Source organism: Leptonychotes weddellii, chromosome 8 (assembly GCF_054177405.1).
Source record: "Leptonychotes weddellii isolate Sample4059 chromosome 8, ASM5417740v2, whole genome shotgun sequence".
Lineage (NCBI taxonomy): Eukaryota > Metazoa > Chordata > Mammalia > Carnivora > Phocidae > Leptonychotes > Leptonychotes weddellii.
The window spans coordinates 22603864-22620707 of NC_138376.1; the positions used below are offsets into that span (position 1 = coordinate 22603864).

Consider the following 16844-nt stretch of genomic DNA (forward strand, 5'->3'; position numbering starts at 1 on the left):
TCTCTGCCGGTCTCAGCAACTTGAACCTGGGTTTTTAGCTTGTGAGGACTCCCCCCGCCCCCGCCATCTTCACTGTCCTGGGCAGGGGAAGGTGCCCTCACCTGTCTCATGAACTCCTTGGTGGTCAAGACAAGTTCATGGTAGAGCAGCCAGCGTGGCTGTTCCTCGAAGAGGGAGGAGTTGGGGTGAATGAACACTGTCTGCCGCTGTTTGACTGTGCGGTAGCCGCTCCGGGTCAGCCGGGCCGTGTGGTAGAAGTAGCCAGCGGTGATGGCCTGAGGGGCGGGCAGGAAAGACAGTCACCCGGAAAGCCACATATCTGGGGACCCTAACACTCACTGCCTTTTTAGTTCAGGCTTCTGGAGAATCAGATAGGTAAGGAATGCACGAAGAATCCATTGAGAAGGAACCCTCAGTGGTCTGGGGAGGACAGCCCAGAAGAGCACACCTTCCACAGGGTAACAGGGCCGACCCTCAGGCTGGAGGGACTGCTGCAGGCCCCCAGAGCAGCTTTGCTCTGCAGGCGGAGGGGGTGTGGGCGACAGGGAGACTAGGCAAGCGCTGACCTTGCGGACACGGATATAGTCCCCCTGGCAAGAGCTGAGACCAACTTCCACGCGCTCCAAGAGCCCCTCCAGCTGTTCCCGCACATCCCGGGCTCGGCGCATCGATCGGAACTGTACAAAATTCTCATAGCACCACTGGGAAGAGTAACCACTCTCAGCCCACTGGGAAGATGGTTACAAAAAAAGTGGGAGTTTAGTGTACAGAAAAACAGAGCTCCCCATGCCTCTGTCCTTCCCGTCACCCAAGCCCCGTGACCTGCGTATAAACGTTCAGCAGAACCAGGTGGTCTCCACCAGGGAGGAAGAAGTTGACCCGGGCGTTGTCGGCATGGACAAGCTTGTCCTTGGGCCGGTAGAAGATGGAGCTGTTCACACACAGCATGGCAGCCACCGTCAGGATCTCTTCCGAACAGCTATACCTGCGGCAGGAAGGGCGACGCGTGAGGGTTCCAAGGAAGACACACAGGAACAGACACACGGGAAGGGGAAAAGTGATCGCTGTGTGTAGGTGTGTCCTCACATGGAGCCTGCCGTTGGGACAGTGGCTACAAATCAGAGCGGACAGATTCTGGTGGTGGCGATGGCAATATGGGTGTCGAGGAGGTGGGCTATCCATGCAGGTGGGGGCAGGAAAGCGCTGGGGACTTCGGAGGGTAGGCAGGACTTCTGCAGGAGGAAGGGGTGTATCGTGCATCAGGGAAAGACAGCACTTCAGGTTCATGGAATGACCTCTGCCCTCAACTACGGCAGGACTGGCATTTAAAGGTGGTCCCTCCACAACTACATCTAAATGTTAAGAGCCCCAAACCTTAGGAAGGAGAAAGTCCCCAAACCAGTACACACAGCACTCCTCACGGGTGCTAAGTCTTCCACATCCATTCATGCCCCCAAATTTTGTCAATCTTACTCATTTGGTAACTGTCTTACTGCCCCTTTGGAGCCTCAAAAGGGGCAGTAAGAGTTTTCTAGTAACTTATTTGTTAAAGAATAATACAGTAGGGAGAAAAAGAGGAAAAAGAGCAAGGTAACAAAGATGGCACCACAGCCAGTTCGTGTGCCGGGGGCCCAGCCAGGGTGGCAGGGGTGGGGGTGGGGTGTGGCGCTTACTTCTCAGAGGCCAAGATCATTTTAGATAACATGGGGTCCACCGGTAGCTCTGCCATCTTTCGACCAGACTAAGGAGAGGAAAAAGAGTTGAAGCCAGTCCTCCCTCAGGTGTCCCTCCACCACTCAAGAGGTCACCCCAACCCCTTCATGCTGCCCCAGCCCACGCTGCCCTCCCACCTCACCGTGGTGAGCTCCCCGAGGTGGTTGAGGGCTCCCAGGGCATACAGCTGCTCCAAAGCCAACAGCAGGGTCTCGTACGGTGGAGGGTCCAGGAAATCAAAGTGCATTAGGTCATGGATCCCTGAGGAAAGACGTGAGGGGCTAGAACAGTTTCTCTGCAGGGATCAGTGACTCTAGCCCCACCTCCTTCCTCTCTCGGGAGGACCGGGGGACCCCAAGTAACCTAAGCTCTTGAGCAGCAACACAACATTGCCCAGGCTGGTCCTCTGGATCTCTGGCACGGTGGTCTCCTCCAGCTCGTGCTGATAGGCCCAAGCCGTGTACAGGCGGAAGCACTTTCCGGCAGCCACCCGACCGGCCCGGCCAGCCCGCTGATTGGCTGAGGCCTGGAAAGGAAGGAGAGGCAGGCCTGCTGACAATTGGAGAGGGAAAAGGGAAAGACCAATGCTGATGCAAGAAATCTGAGCGGAGGTAGGCTGCTTATTCCCTGTCCTCTAAGCAGCTCCCACAGGCTTCTGAGTTGAACCTTCCCCACGGAGACCCTGCGGGAGCCCAGCCAGGCTGACCTTGCTGCAGGGCGTGATAGTGAGGGATTCCATGCCCGTGCGAGGGTTGTAGCTCTTCTGCTTACAGAACCCTGGATCCAGCACATAAATGATGCCTTCGATGGTGAGTGACGTCTCAGCGATGTTTGTTGCCACAACCACCTGAGTGAGAGGGTGCAGAGTCACCCGGAGACCCCACCCACCACGTGACCTAGAAAAGTAATCCTGGAAGATTCGAGTAGAGAAGCAGCTGCAGATAAAGGACAGGAGCCTAGGGGATTAGCATCTAAAGTCAGGAGAGGGGGACAAGGCCAGGCAGGAGCGAGGGAGGGGAGGGATGAACAGGGACATAATGTGGAAAGGAAATGGGAGAAGAAGGGTTAGAATTGTTTTCAGAGATGGGAGAGGGGGTCCAGGTCCCTGCCTCCATCTTTCCCACCAGCACTTTCACACGCATCCTCAGCCAGGACTTGCTGCAATAGCCTCCTCATGTGTCTCGCCGCCTATACTCCTGGCCCTGCTGACCTGGCATCATTCTGGCATCCAGATGGCCCTTTAAAAATGTAAACCTGTCACATCACTAACCCCATCCATCAGCGGCTTCCCGTCCTCCTCGAGAATTATACGCATCCCCTTAAGGCCCTGAGTCCTCTAACCCTGGCTACCTTTCTGCCCTCACCTCCGAGCATTACGGGCTCCCTTGCTCCACTCCTGCACACTGCTGCTCCCTGGCTGGGTCGAGCACTCTCCTCCCTCGGGTCCTTGGCATGAGCTGTCCCCTCTACTGGACACCCTCACCTCCCAGATATCAGCCTGGCTCCCTCCCTCACTGGGTTCAGGCCTCAGCTTCCCTTTCACCTTACTGGAGGAGAGGCCCTCCCTAGACCCCAAGGAAAATACCTTCCTGCCATTCCTTATTCCCACTCCCCTGGGGTCAGTCTCCATCTCCTCAGGTGGCACTGTATCTCTCCATAGCACTGGTCACAAGTCAGCATTGTGTATTTACGTGTCCACTGGCTCCTAACTTACGTTAGACTGTATGCTCTGTGAAGCTAGGGACTTTGCTCTGTTCATCATTGTATCTTCATTCCCTAGAACGGTACCTGGCATGTGGGAGGGGCTCATTAAATATTTGTCTCATCTTTGCTCAAAACCCTTTGATTGCCACCCAATCGTCTAAAGTCCAAATGCTTCCAACTGCTATCAAAGGCCCTCCCTAATCTCAGTCCAGAGTTGTTTTCACCATGTGGACCGTCCCCTCAACCTTCTAGATTACACTCTGACCTCAAACATACCTTAGGCCTTGCTCTGGAATTCCCTACCTTTTTTCTTAAAGATCCAGATCAAATCCCACCTTCTGGCACACCAAGGACTTCCCTTCTCCTCTGTGCCTCCACAGTGCTGACTTACCCAGGCACGTATTTGGCTGTGTCTCAGTTCATGCTGAATTCATGCTCTCCCCAGCTCTGGAGGCGAGGGACTGACTACTGCTGGGCCTTTAGCTGCAGCAGGGCCCAGGACACATCTTGCATAGGGCAGGCACATAGTCTCTTTTTCACTACTAGTTGTATGAACTACAGGGGTGAAGAATGTGGGTTTCTCCAACTGACCTTTCGTGCCCCAGGGGGTGTGGGCTGGAAGATACGAGCCTGCATGTCAGAAGGCAGGTTGGCATAAATGGGTAACACCAAGAGCTCCCGGATTTTGGAGCCCAGGCGGCGGCAGCGATCCTGGAGCATCTCACAGGCGGCCTCAATCTCCTCCTGGATTTGGGATGGAGAGAGCAGGACAGGTCCCCGAGTGACCTAAGGCCCACGTGCCAGCTCCGTCTTCCCCTGGGACACATCCTTGCCCCTCCCCCCACGCCTCACACCTGTCCCGTCAGGAACACCAGGATATCCCCAGGGGGCTGGGTCACATGGATCTGCAACACAGACACTACACAAGCCTCCAGGTAGTCAGCCTCTGGAGCCTAGGGAGGAGGAGGAGAGGGCTCACAGCAAGGCCATCCGTTTGGGAAACTTCTTCTCCCAGCTCGATAGCCAGTTTATCCCAGTTCCCTTTTGGACTCTCCAATTCCCCTTCCCTCCTTGGGACAACCTTCTCCAAAGGCCCAGGCTTTGCCACCTCACGCTTAAGCCCACCCTCCCTGAGGGGAGCACCTTGGTATAGAAGATGTCAACTGGAAACCTGCGTCCAGGGATTCGGAAGACAGGGGCATCATCAAAGAAGGTGGAAAAACGGGCAGTGTCCAGTGTGGCTGAAGCCACCAAAACCTTCAGCTCAGGCCGGAAGCGAGCAACATCTTTGATTAACCCAAAGAGAATGTCTGTGTGTAGGGTCCGTTCATGAGCCTCATCTACCATCACCACACTGGAGAAAAAACAGGGGAGCAGTGAGCCAGGGAAGTTGGCCAGGAGAGGACGAGAGGATCCCCTGGACGAGGGCACAGAGGGAAGCAAAGAGCCAAGGGTGAATGTGGGGGAGGGGGTTCCAAAGAGAAGCCAATCACCCCAGTTAGGGAAGACAAACAGAAAGTTAAAGAAGACCAAGACCCCGAAGTCTGCAGCTCATCCCAGCCTAGGAAGACAACAACAGTCAAGATTTGGAGGCCGGAAGCCAAGGCCAGGACAAGTCAGACATCCTCTCCGGGTCAGAGTTACGGGTCTGTTGGAGTCAACAGAAGTAAGTGTACGTTTTAAAGGGGAGAAAAAGTGAGAGCAGGGCGTCTTTGAATAAGGCTGGGCTCCCCGGGCTGGCTGGGAATGAACAGCCAGACCCAAGCCACCATGATTCGAACAGCCTAGGAGCTGTCGGGCATCCCTGTTGGCCCTGCTGCCTCCTTCTAGGGACAGGGACCAGGTAAGCCTTTCTACCCCAACCTTAGAGGGCTCTGCAGGATTTTTGGTCTCCTCCTTAGTTATCTGGGTGCCACGTCTTCTTTATCCTTGCTCAAGTCTTTGGATTTCCAGGTGACAGCCAAGCCTGCAGGAGCTCACCCCTGACTATGCTGGTGAAGTCCCCGGCTGTTCTACAAAGCAGGCTGGCTTGATGGGAAAACCCTACACCCCAAACACTCTTGCACTGGCTAGCCTTCCATGGGTTCTGAGATTTTTGCAAGGCATGTGAAGGTTCAAATCATATTTATCCTATTGCTCCATTTGTGATCTTCTAAGACCAGAACTTCACAGCCTCCTAAAAGTTGAGAAAACTCATATTGCTCGGCTGGCCTGACCCCACCACCAGCCACGCACAGACCCCTCCTCCTCCAAGCCACTCCAAGACCTGGGCCAGAGGCCCAAGAGTGAGGGCCCCAACACAGCGACAGCCCCTCCAGTCCCCACCACTCTGGCTCCATAGTACTGCGCTGAAATCTGTCTCCCTGTAACCTCTCCCATCATTGCTAGTTGCGCTCTCTGGGGTCACGTGAAACAAGTCTGACTTTCCATGTGAACCAGGAGGTCTCCCCTGAGTTTCTCCTCTCTAAGCTGAACATTCTAAGTTTCTTCAAAGGGTCTTCATGTGGCTTTTTAAGTCTCCACAGCACCACTCTACCACCCTGGTGTTTTCTAAACTCTGGGGAGCGAGGGAGAGGACTTCCCTGCAGTCTCTTCTACCTCATCTCCATGGCACCTGCAGGTCAGTCCTAGGACCGTCCACACCATAAAGATTCAAGAACTGGTGGGCTAGTCAGAAGACAAAGGCCAAACTAGCTGGATGAGAAGAAAGCAGAGAGAGGCCAGAGATTAAAGGAGCCAGAGGAAGGTGCTGAAGGGGAGGAAGGCAGTAGACTGGGTGGAAGAGAAGCTGGTGGCTCTCTTGTGGGAGACGGGAACACTATGCGTACCTGTAACTTGCAAGGTCGGGTTCAGAGAGGAACTCCCGGAGGAGCATCCCGTCCGTCATGTAGCGGAGGGCAGTTCGCTCTGATGTGCAGTCCTCAAAGCGGATGCTGTAGCCAACCTGTCAAAAGGGCCATTAGCGATCGAGATTGGACTGGTGCTCCCTGAAGGGAGTGCAGGCCTAGGGGATGAGGGGTCAGTGCCTGGACCTGTGGTGTGAAGCCCTGTGCAGTGTGGGGTACGTCTCAGACCCTACAGGCTCCCCTCCCCCCTCAGTCCCCATAGATCTTACCTCATTCCCAAGCTTCACACCCATCTCCCGGGCCACCCGGGCAGCCACACTCATGGCCGCTACTCTCCGGGGCTGGGTACAGGCAATCTTCATTCCCTTCTTTGTGTAACCCTGAATGACAAGAGGTTTTCCCTTGGCTAAATACACTCCTGGGGGGGAAGGGGGAGCACCTGGGTGGCTCAGTCAGTTAAGTGTCTGCCTTTGGCTCAGGTCATGATCCCAGGGTCCTGGGATCAAGCCCCGCAGCGGGTGCCCTGCTCAGCGGGTGCCCTGCTCAGCGGGGAGTCTGTTTCTCCCTCTCCCTCTGCCCCCCCACCCCTGGCTCGTGCTCTCTCTCTCTCAAATAAATAAAACCTTTAATAAATAAATAAATATGCTCCTGGGGCCCAAGATAATTCAGAGAAAGAAGGTATAAATGTACAACAGGGCAGGGGAAAAGGAGGGAACAGAAACTGAAAAGCAGACCACCAGGGCAAACATAAGGATGGCAGACCCTAGGGCCCTCAAGGGCGTCCTCACCCAGCCCTGAAAGTCCCAGTCTTTTGGGTAATCACATTCAGGCTCACCTAGATTTGAGTTGGAAAAGGACAGACCAGCTGGGGCAGACCCAGAAGCAAAGGGGAACAAAAAAAGGTGAAAAAGCAGGAAACCGAGTCCTCTGACTCCTTGTTCTTTGGCCCTTGCAGAGGAACGATGGCTGAGCTGGTTGGTGTGGGAAGGTCCCCAGCCCACCATCTATCCATCTACAGGTCTTTCCGATAGGAACGTTGGAACTAGACACAGACATGGTAGCAGAAGTGAGAACAGAAACATGAAAAGGGTTTGTCCTTATTCTTAAGAAACTCACAATTTAGTGGAAAAGACTAAATGACTAAAGATGGAGAAGCTAAGTGACTACTCAAAACATGTAAAAGGTCTGACAGGACTGTGCTTGTCAAGGGTCAGTGCTCGGCAGCCTGGAGGGTGTGGATAACTGTACCTCCTCAAAGAGATACTGCGGGATCTGGGTGGTCTTCCCGGAGCCCGTCTCACCCTCGATGATGAGGACCTGATGATCAGCAATAGCTGCCAGGAGCTCCTCACGGAAGGGGAACACTGGGAGGCTACGGCGGACAGCCTGGATGGACTCCTTCTGCTGGGCCTGGGTTGGAGGCGGTGGGCCTGATGGCTCCTGAGGAGAAAGAGGGGCGTGAGCTTCAGGGCCGGCTTCCCGACCTCCTTAGAATGTCCAGAGTTCTCCCGCTCACCTCGTCGCCCTGGAGCTGAGTGGCCCGGACAAACTCGATGGTCTCCTCTTCCTCCAGCACCAGCTGATACTTGGGCTCCTGGGAAGCAGCATCTCGGGCCCCAAACTTCAGGGATGCTGCCCCCAGCCGGGCCTCCTCCCAGCGTCGCTGCTCCTCCCCAGGGGCGCCTGATTCCTCCTCCACTAGATCCATAGCTCGTGCTGGCTGTGGAAAGAAGGACATGTAAAGACAGAGGAATGCCCTCTTCCCAGGCCTCTCCTTCCCGGTCACTATCCCCACCCACTGGGAAAGGCAAGACAAAGGGGTCAGCCAAGGCACTGTCCAGTGCCCTGAAGACTTCCCTCCCCTCAGCTTGGGGAGCAGGGCTGAAGTGGACTCCGCTTTGCCTCACCTGGCCTCGGGTCTCCTCGGGCATGTGGTAACGATTGGTGGCCTCGAGCTTCTCCTGCTCCCCAGCCGCCCGGTACTCTCGGGCCAGATCCCGAACTCGCCGCTTGTATTTGAGCTCCCGCCGTTCATGTCGGCTCAGCTCCACATCCCCAAAAAGGAACTCCTCATCAGCCAGCTCTGCCTCCAGGTCCTCAAGCTTCTCTCGCTCCCGCTTAGCCAAGTACTCTCGGCGGGATTTCTTCCGCAGCTCAGGGACCTGGGTTAGGACAGGGCAGCCAAATCTTCATCTCGCTGGGACAGCAACCCCTTCCTTACCTGTCCGTAAGAGTTACAAATTCCCTGACAGGCCAGCAGTGGCCCTTGGCAATGTCCAACCTGACTAATGGTGTGCCCCAAGCTGGGCCCGTCTGAAAGCCACACACTGACCCTACACACTATCTTCTAGCAGCACAATCCTGCTGGAAGGTCCTTCGGGACAGCCTCACCATCTTTGTCAACATAGATACACTAGGGCAATTATTCGAATATTTTAGATTTTCTTCTTACTATTTTATTCGACTTAGTGGAAAGGAGGAAAACAAAAGGGCTAATACCAGCATTTAGAAGCACAGGTCTCAAACTGAAAACAAGTGGGACTATTAGAAACCACTGGATGTGCCAACAGGAGGTAATCTTCAGCCTCAGTTAGATGCTCCCTAGTCTGAAATCAAATGACTATAGTTTGGGAAAAGGGGGAAAATACACTATATACAAAAAACTGGAAGTATAGCATCAGAGAGTGTTATAAAGCAAGATGTAATCAGAAATGCTTAGCCTCTGGGACTAACGTCTCCCCGATTCATACAATGTGTCATCTGGCTTCTACATGTTTCCTTTGACAGGTGCTTTTCGGGACAGATTATAGATGATAGTAAAAGACTGGGCACATCCGTAAGGCCTTTCTCAGCTCTCACCATGAGCCCTCCCACTGTGGCAACAGTGTCTCCTCCCTTTGATCAAAACAACGTCCTCTACTGTGGTGGCAAAACCTCATCAAGCCCTCTCCTTGGGGGCCCCAATTCTATTTAATTGCTTGGCTTTTCTTGTTTGTTCTATGAAGACTTAAAAGGAGCTCATGCTCATGATCTGAGTACCACAATCAAATACTCTTTCAACCTGATGGAGGGAGCAGATGCACGTTCTTTTAAAATATGGGCAAAAAAACCAGGGCAATTTGAGGGGCCCCTGGATGGCTCAGTCAGAAGAGCATGCAACTCTTGATCTCGGGGTCCTGAGTTCGAACCCCACACTGGGTGTAGAGATTACTAAAAAAAAATAAAATAAATAACCACCAAAAAAAACAAAACAACCCAACTCAGTGCAATTTATCAAAAAGAAAAATGATATGCAACTATAAAATATTGAGAAATAAAAATTCATGAGTCCAATGTGACACACATACACACAAAAAATGGGAAAAAAGCTTTTGTTACCAGTGAGGTGACTGTTACATCAAACTCCTTTCTCTCAAAATTAGTAATTAAACGTTTCCTCTGCCCTTTTTTTTTTAAGATTTATTTGTTTATTTGTTTGCTTATTTATTTATTTTTCAGAGAGAGAGAGCATGAGTGGGAAGGGGAAGAGAGGGAGAGAGAGAATATCAAGCAGACTCTGCGCTGAGCTCAGAGCCCAACGCAGGGCTCAATCTCCCAACCCTGAGATCATGACCTGAGCTGAAATCAATTCAGATGCTTAACTGAGCCCCCCGGGTGCCCCATTTGCTCTGCCTTTTAAGAAGGAATTGTAGCTCATGCCTAGTTTTTGTTTTTTTTTTAAAGACTTATTTATTGGGGCACCTGGGTGTCTCAGATGGTTAAGTGTCTGCCTTTGGCTCAGGTCATGATCTCAGGTCCTGGGATTGAGCCCCACATTGGGCTCCCTGCTCAGTGGGGAGTCTGCTTCTCCCTCTCTCCCTGCCTGTCCTCCTGCTTGTGCTTTCTCTCAAATGAATCAATAAAATCTTAAAAAAAAAGACTTATTTATTTATTTGAGAGAGAGCGAGAGAGCAATGCAAGCAGGGGAAGGGAAGAAGATGAGGGAGAAGGAGAGAAGCGGACTTCTCCCTGAGGGCAGGGTCCCACGTAGGACTGGATCTCACCACCCTGAGACCATGACCTGAACCGAAATTAAGAGTCTGACACTTAACTGAGTCACCCAGGTGCCCTGCTCATTCCTAGTTGTTAAGGAAAAGTTCTTCTTTACATAAAAAGCTTAGCCAATAAATGTAGAAGGAACGTCAGGCTCTAAAAATCACCTTGTTGCAATCCCCAGTGAAATAGCAGATTTAGGAAAGGATTAGTAGTGCTTATACTAAAACCATTAGATGGGGCGTCTGGGTGGCTCAGTCGTTAGGCGGCTGCCTTCGGCTCAGGTCAGGATCCCAGCGTCCTGGGATCGAGCCCCACATCGGGCTCCCTGTTCGGCAGGACGTCTGCTTCTCCCTCTCCCACTCCCCCTGCTTGTGTTCTTGCTCTCGCTATCTCTCTCTCTGTGTCAAAAAAAAAAAAAAAAAAAAAACCCATTAGATGAAGGGCTGTTGGCAGAAACGCTACCTGCACTAACAGGTACACAGTCAGTGTGTCCCCCCGATGTGGTGTAATGTGAAGTGCACATCGCCACCCAAGAAGTGTTCTGTCACAACTTTTTAATCTGAGTTGAGGCAAGATTTAGACTCAACTTCCACTTTAAAGGAAGCAGGGCATAGAAGAACTCAACACCAAAAGGTAAGAGTCAGATAAATCCAGAATGTGGGGCATGGTACAAGATGAGAGTGAGAGAGGATAGAAAACAAATAAACATAAGAGACTGAACCACCAGATGCAATGCATGAAACCTGACTGGGTTCTGGTTTGGAAAGAGCAGGTACTAAAGACATTCTGGGGAAATTTTATTGTGAACAGGTTCCTTATTGATACATGAGAATTACTGTTCATCTTCTGGGGTATGACAATGGCGCTGTGGTTTTAGAGGACAGAGAATTCATTCTTAGGGGAGACATACTGATGGGATAAAATGCCATGATGTCTAAACTCCTTTAAAAAGCTGACAAAGAAAAAAAAAAAAAGCCCACACTTACACGGCCATGGCAAATACTACACATGATATTAACCATTTCTGAATATTAGTAGTTTCTATATGAGAGTTTATTATATTTCTCTCTTAACTTTCCTGTTTGTTTGGAAGTTTTCATGATTGGAAAAGGAAAGAAAAAATAAATTCTGGCAAATAAAAACATTGCGCCCATACTGACAGATGGCTCAGAAGTCTCTGACCACAGCCATTCTGTGGGGTGGGTCCTGAGATGGCTTGGCCAGGAGAGACCTGAGTTCCACTAGGCCGTTTTTAGGACATCAAGAGTCTCAAAATTCTTTTGAGAATCCGAAGTGTGACCTTACTTGGGAAGACCAGGCCTTTGGAAAACCGCTTACCCTACCAAAACTCACACCATGACAAGTTCAGTTCATGAATTACAAGGGCTGTGTCCCCATTCAGAAGCAAGAAACTCAGGAAACTAGAGGAAGATCACTAGACCATGTTTGGGATGGAGGGATAGGTGGCAGGAAGGTATCTGGAATTGGGTGTGCCCAAGCTGACCGGACAGCACACACCTCAGCACTGGGACGGCTGCCCTGCCCCCGTCCTCCAGCCAGCCCCTTGGATGTTCCAGCTGACCTCTGATTACATCTCCTTAAATCTCAGAGCAAGCTCACATCTCCCTCACGAACACAGTGTGATTCAGATCCTAACGAGTAAGACGGTTTGTGGGCAGCTTCTTCCCCTCTACAACTTAAGTAAGTCCTTGGCAGGCTCCTGTCAACACAGACCTGACAGCCCATCAGCATCCCCACTGTACTTCCTTTGTGTCCTTTTTCCCTACCCCAAACCACTTCAAAAGAAAGTTTTTTCTTTTGCCTTCTGATGGTTGGCTTCCTGGGCACTAGGACTCACCATGGCTTTCCGGTCTTCCTCGGCCATCTTGAGGCGCTTCTGAGCCTCTTCATAAGCCTAGGAGAAGAAACCAAGAGTGGAGGGCTGTAAGGCCAAAATCTCCCACAGCCACTCCCCCTCTAGAATCACAAGGCTCATTCGGATTTACCATTGCGTAAAGAAATGGCCCTTCTCAGTGAGGAATCTCAAGGGTTACAGGTTCGGCAGAGGGTCGCCATAGCCAGAGGACCCACAAAGGTCCTCTTACTATAGAGATGAACACCACCAGAGGCCATCCTGGTCTTCCCAGAGATCGATATCTCTGCAATCACACCCAACCTCAGATTTGACCCAGGGATCTTCCTGCGGATTTACAGAACATGTTGCTCTTATGTACCTTCTTGTCTGACCGCTCCAGGACATTGCGAGTTCGATCCTTGTCCCGCTGCCGAACCCGCTCAGCGAAGGCATCACGTTCCTCCAGGTCCTGAAGGCGCTCTCGCTCGGTCCGCTCCCACTCATCCTCCGACTCTGGCTTCCCAGTCTGCTGTTTACTCCCCCTGCAGCCCAGCCCGAAGGATTACATAAGGCCTCCTAGGAGGCTTATCGCCCCCTCATCCCCTGTCCCATCCTTTCTCATTCTGACTTACCCTGTCTTTCTCTTCCCTTTCTCAGAAATCTCTTCCTCCTCTTCTTCCTCCTCCTGACATTTCTTCCTGAGGTGTTTCCGTTTTTTACGCTTCTTCTGGAGACTGCTCCCAGCTCTACCTATGGTCTCCTCGCTGCTCTCCTCACTGTCTTCCAGCAACTTATAGGATCGGTTCTTCTCCAGCAGGGCTCGTGCCTCTCGCTCGGCCACCCGAGCTGGCTTTTCTACCACTGCCTTCCGTGGTACCTATCAGAAGGGAAGATAATGGGATGTGAGCAACTCCTGATCTCTGCCAACCTACTTTGCCCCATTCCGAATTTAAGGAATGACCTGATCTTAAACCAGCCTTGTCTCTTTTCCCCATGGCTTCACACCATGTTCATCAGCCTGAATTGGGCTTCTCAGCTTCTGAATCTCCTTGCAGTCATTCACTTAACAAACATTTATTGAAGCCTGTGTGATGCACCAGGTACTTACTAGGGACCAAAAGACAACAATCCCTGCCCTCATGGAGTTTATTTTACATTCTCAAAACCAATTCTCAGTTGTTCAGCCTCTGTTCTTCACCACGACTAAGTCATCCCAATGCGAGAACTGATACGCTACAAGAACTGGTTTGCAGAGGCCTGTCATAAGCTTGGCACTGTACACCAGATTCCAGAATACATGCTAAACAGATATACATAAAGTCCCTATGCTCATACTACTTAGGTTCTAAACTCATCTCCCGCCAGGCACCAGATGTGACAACCAAAGCAGGCTATTTGCCATTCTATGAACATGTTGAACACTTTCTTTCTTCCATATACTTAACTAAGCACCTGTTCTGTAAGGTGCTGTCAGGTGGGAGAAATACAAAGACAAGAAATACAGAGTCCTGTCCTCCAGGAGCTCACCTTTACATCTTTATTCCTTCCCCCTTCTCTATCTGACAGATTTTGGGGAATCTTTGGGGCTGCTTCCCCTGATCACTACCCCTACCTTTTTCTTTCTTTTTTTTTTTTTTTAAGATTTTATTTATTTATTTGACAGAGACACAGCGAGAGAGGGAACACAAGCAGGGGGAGTGGGAGAAGGAGAAGCAGGCTTCCCGCGAAGCAGGGAGCCCGATGTGGGGCTCGATCCCAGGACCCTGGGATCATGACCTGAGCTGAAGGCAGACGCTTAGCGACTGAGCCACCCAGGTGCCCCACTACCCCTACCTTTTCTGCCTACAGCACTTCTCACACATCTTTTCTATAGCCTCACTATTCAAAGTGTAGCCTGTGGACCATGGGATTCACCTGGAAACTAGTTAGAAATGCAAAAACTAAGATCCCATCCCGAAACTACCTGATCGGAATCTGCATTTTAATAAGGGTCCTGGATGAGTCGCATGCATATTAAAGTTCGAGAAACACTGCTCTATAACACTTAACGCTCCTTGAACTTCCCAGAGCTGGACGTCCAGCACGTAGCACAGTACCCAGGCGACAACGGACAAAAGCTAGGTGCTTGCGAACTGAGCTTGCTTAATTCCCGGAAGGACAGTTAGCCCAGCCTCACCTGGACGAATAACCTGGGGCCCCTCCCCTGCTCCACCTCCTCTCCCGCCACTCCCACGCCTGGCCCCGCCCCGCCCCTCTCGACACCTTGTTCCAGAGCCTCAGGGCGAAGTCCCGCGCTGGCCCGCTGAGGTCCAGGGTATCGGTGTCTCGCAGGCGCTGCACAAACTCCTCGGCCGAGGCGCAGCGCTGCGCGGTACCAATCAGGAACTGGGCTACGTGCCGCTCGCTCAGCCCCAGCACCGAGTGCAGCTCGTCCTGCACCCAGCGCTCCAGCCCAGCCGGCGTCGCCATGATGACCCACGCTGGCCCGTTTCCGGCCCTGAACTGTCTCGAGTAGCCACGCTGGTGGTTGGGCCCGTCGGAGGCCCGGAGGCCTGGAACCCTGGGTTGGAGTCTGAGTTCCGCAAAGGACCTGCCTTAGGACCTTGGGGTTCGGTTTCCGACAGCCCGAAACCGTCTTCCCGGATCGGGGAGACCGGAAACGGCCGGTCATTTCCGGCCTAGGCACTACGGTGGCCGAGCGAGTTCAAACTTAACGGAACCGCACGTGAAGCTCGGGGTAAAACATTTTATTTCCGCCTCCAGTAAGTCTCTCTGTCGCCCTCTGATGGCCGGCCTGTGAATGCCTCGCTCATTCAACAGACGCTGTGTGCTAAGCACAATTTTAGTTGCTGGGGATATGGCAAGGAACTAATTAGACAAAAATCCCTTACTGAAGGGAGGGGGAAAGACAAGATACATAATAAATAAAACATATAAGTCCTATGGAGCCAAAAATAATGCAAAGTTTGTGTGTTGGGGGGGAGATTATATCTCAAATTGGAAGGTTAGGCCCATGTTGATGAAAGATTAGCCCATGCTGATTAGGAGTAACCTTTGCTAGTACGGGCACCTGCGGCAGGAATGAATACAGGTTAGACATAATCTGAGACCTCCAAGCAGGAAGAAACAGGATCTGGGGGAAAAAACCAAAGGTGCCCTCTTTTCTTGGTGCTCTCAGAAAGGTGCCTTTTTTTTTTTTTTTAAGATTTTATTCATTTATTAGAAAGAGCACGAGTGGGGTACGGGGCAGAGGGAGAAGCGGACTCCACACAGAGCAGGGAGCCAGACGTGGGGCTCCATGCGGAGACCCCGGGACCATGACCTGAGCCAAAGGCAGACGCTCACCCGAATGAGCCACCCAGGCGCCCCAGAAAGTTATTTTTCAAAACCTCCAACTATGGAATGCGTAAACTGTGTTCTCTGTTTCTGCTAACAGCTTGATTAATTCACTGGTGGTGCTTATAAGCAGAGCTGGGGCGCCTGGGTGGCTCAGTCGGTTAGTCGTCTGCCTTCGGCTCAGGGCATGATCCTGGACTCCCAGGATCGAGTCCAGCATTGGGCTCCCTCCTCAACGGGGAGTCTGCTTCTCCCTGTGCCCCTCACTCTGCTCATGTTCTCTCTCTCTCTCATTCTCTCTCAAATAAATAAATAAAATCTTAAAAAAAAAAAAAAAAGCAGAGCCTATTACCCTATTCTGCTTATCTGATGTCGATTTGACCCCCCTTCATACTTCTATGAGTAATTGGACTTATCAGACACTACTGTTGGGAAATGAAATACTGCTATTCCAATAGCTCCTTAGCATTGACTTCTTAGATGCATTGTTTTGTTTCTGAGATGGACTGTGGGCACCCCTGGCATCTCAGAGCCTCCAGCCTCTCTGGTTTCCTAGGTCAAAACTGATTAGGATCTTTACCTAATTAGCTACTAGTGTAAGCATTGTTTCCCTCCATACTCATACCCTCTCTAAACTGGCTCATTGTTTTAACACCTTCGTTGTTCCTTTGCTAGTAAATTAAAGACTGGTATATGTTTAAGATCAATTTGTCTTATTTATTTTGTACTTAGTAAAAGGGAGTCTCCTCTGACTAAGCTGAGAAAAATTCCTGTAGTGGTAGGACTATAACTACTCAAACATGTCTTTACTACCCTAGCAAACTGAAAAAACGAAGAAAAAAAGAAGACCTGATAAGTAAACTATAGACCTGCCACATTTGTAGAAGAGAGAAATTCTTTGAAATGGGAAAATCTCCCTATTAACTATAGTTGGGCAACAAAGCCATGAATTATCAATGGTTCTTAATTAAACCTTTAGGAATATAAAACCCATTGTCTATGAGAGACCCTTTTTCAGGAAACTACATATACTCTATTGCAGCAGTTTTAGGCTTATTATTTATGGTCCTGAGTCTTGGAGTAAGTGCCCCTAGATTAGCCATTGTTATACACGAACTAGCTGGCTGCTTCTAGCAGGCTTCTAAGTAAATACTGGAATCCTTCAATTCGGAGTGTCCTCTGCTTCCAGTATTTTAGCTCTTTTCATCTATTCATATAGTTGTTCATTCATTCATTCTAGTAATCACTTTGCAAGTGTACTAGGAATAATTTTGTGCGGCGTGGGGATGCTTCATTAAACCCGACTGACAGTCTGCTCTTGCGGCACTCCCAGCTTTTTTTTTTTTTTTTTTAAA

The 16844-nt window shown here is 51.0% G+C and overlaps 1 protein-coding gene across 5 annotated transcripts in view; it reads right to left on the reverse strand.

Annotated features, from left to right (window-relative positions):
* Positions 1–14839, reverse strand: part of DHX16 (DEAH-box helicase 16) — a 32066-nt gene extending 17227 nt beyond the window's left edge. For all 5 annotated transcript variants that reach the window (XM_081827814.1, XM_081827813.1, XM_081827812.1 and 2 more), the window contains exons 1-19: positions 14416–14839; positions 12786–13030; positions 12533–12695; positions 12157–12213; positions 8171–8425; positions 7780–7983; positions 7512–7703; positions 6533–6643; positions 6246–6361; positions 4561–4771; positions 4272–4370; positions 4009–4161; positions 2420–2560; positions 2077–2239; positions 1856–1974; positions 1674–1741; positions 823–985; positions 567–728; positions 102–275 (exon numbers count right to left, since the gene is read on the reverse strand). In XM_081827814.1, the coding sequence (XP_081683940.1) occupies positions 102–275; positions 567–728; positions 823–985; positions 1674–1741; positions 1856–1974; positions 2077–2239; positions 2420–2560; positions 4009–4161; positions 4272–4370; positions 4561–4771; positions 6246–6361; positions 6533–6643; positions 7512–7703; positions 7780–7983; positions 8171–8425; positions 12157–12213; positions 12533–12695; positions 12786–13030; positions 14416–14622 (3003 nt within the window). In that variant the 5' untranslated portion in view covers positions 14623–14839. The remainder of the gene's footprint in view (positions 1–101; positions 276–566; positions 729–822; positions 986–1673; positions 1742–1855; positions 1975–2076; positions 2240–2419; positions 2561–4008; positions 4162–4271; positions 4371–4560; positions 4772–6245; positions 6362–6532; positions 6644–7511; positions 7704–7779; positions 7984–8170; positions 8426–12156; positions 12214–12532; positions 12696–12785; positions 13031–14415) is intronic.
* Between the last annotated feature and the right edge of the window lie 2005 nt (positions 14840–16844).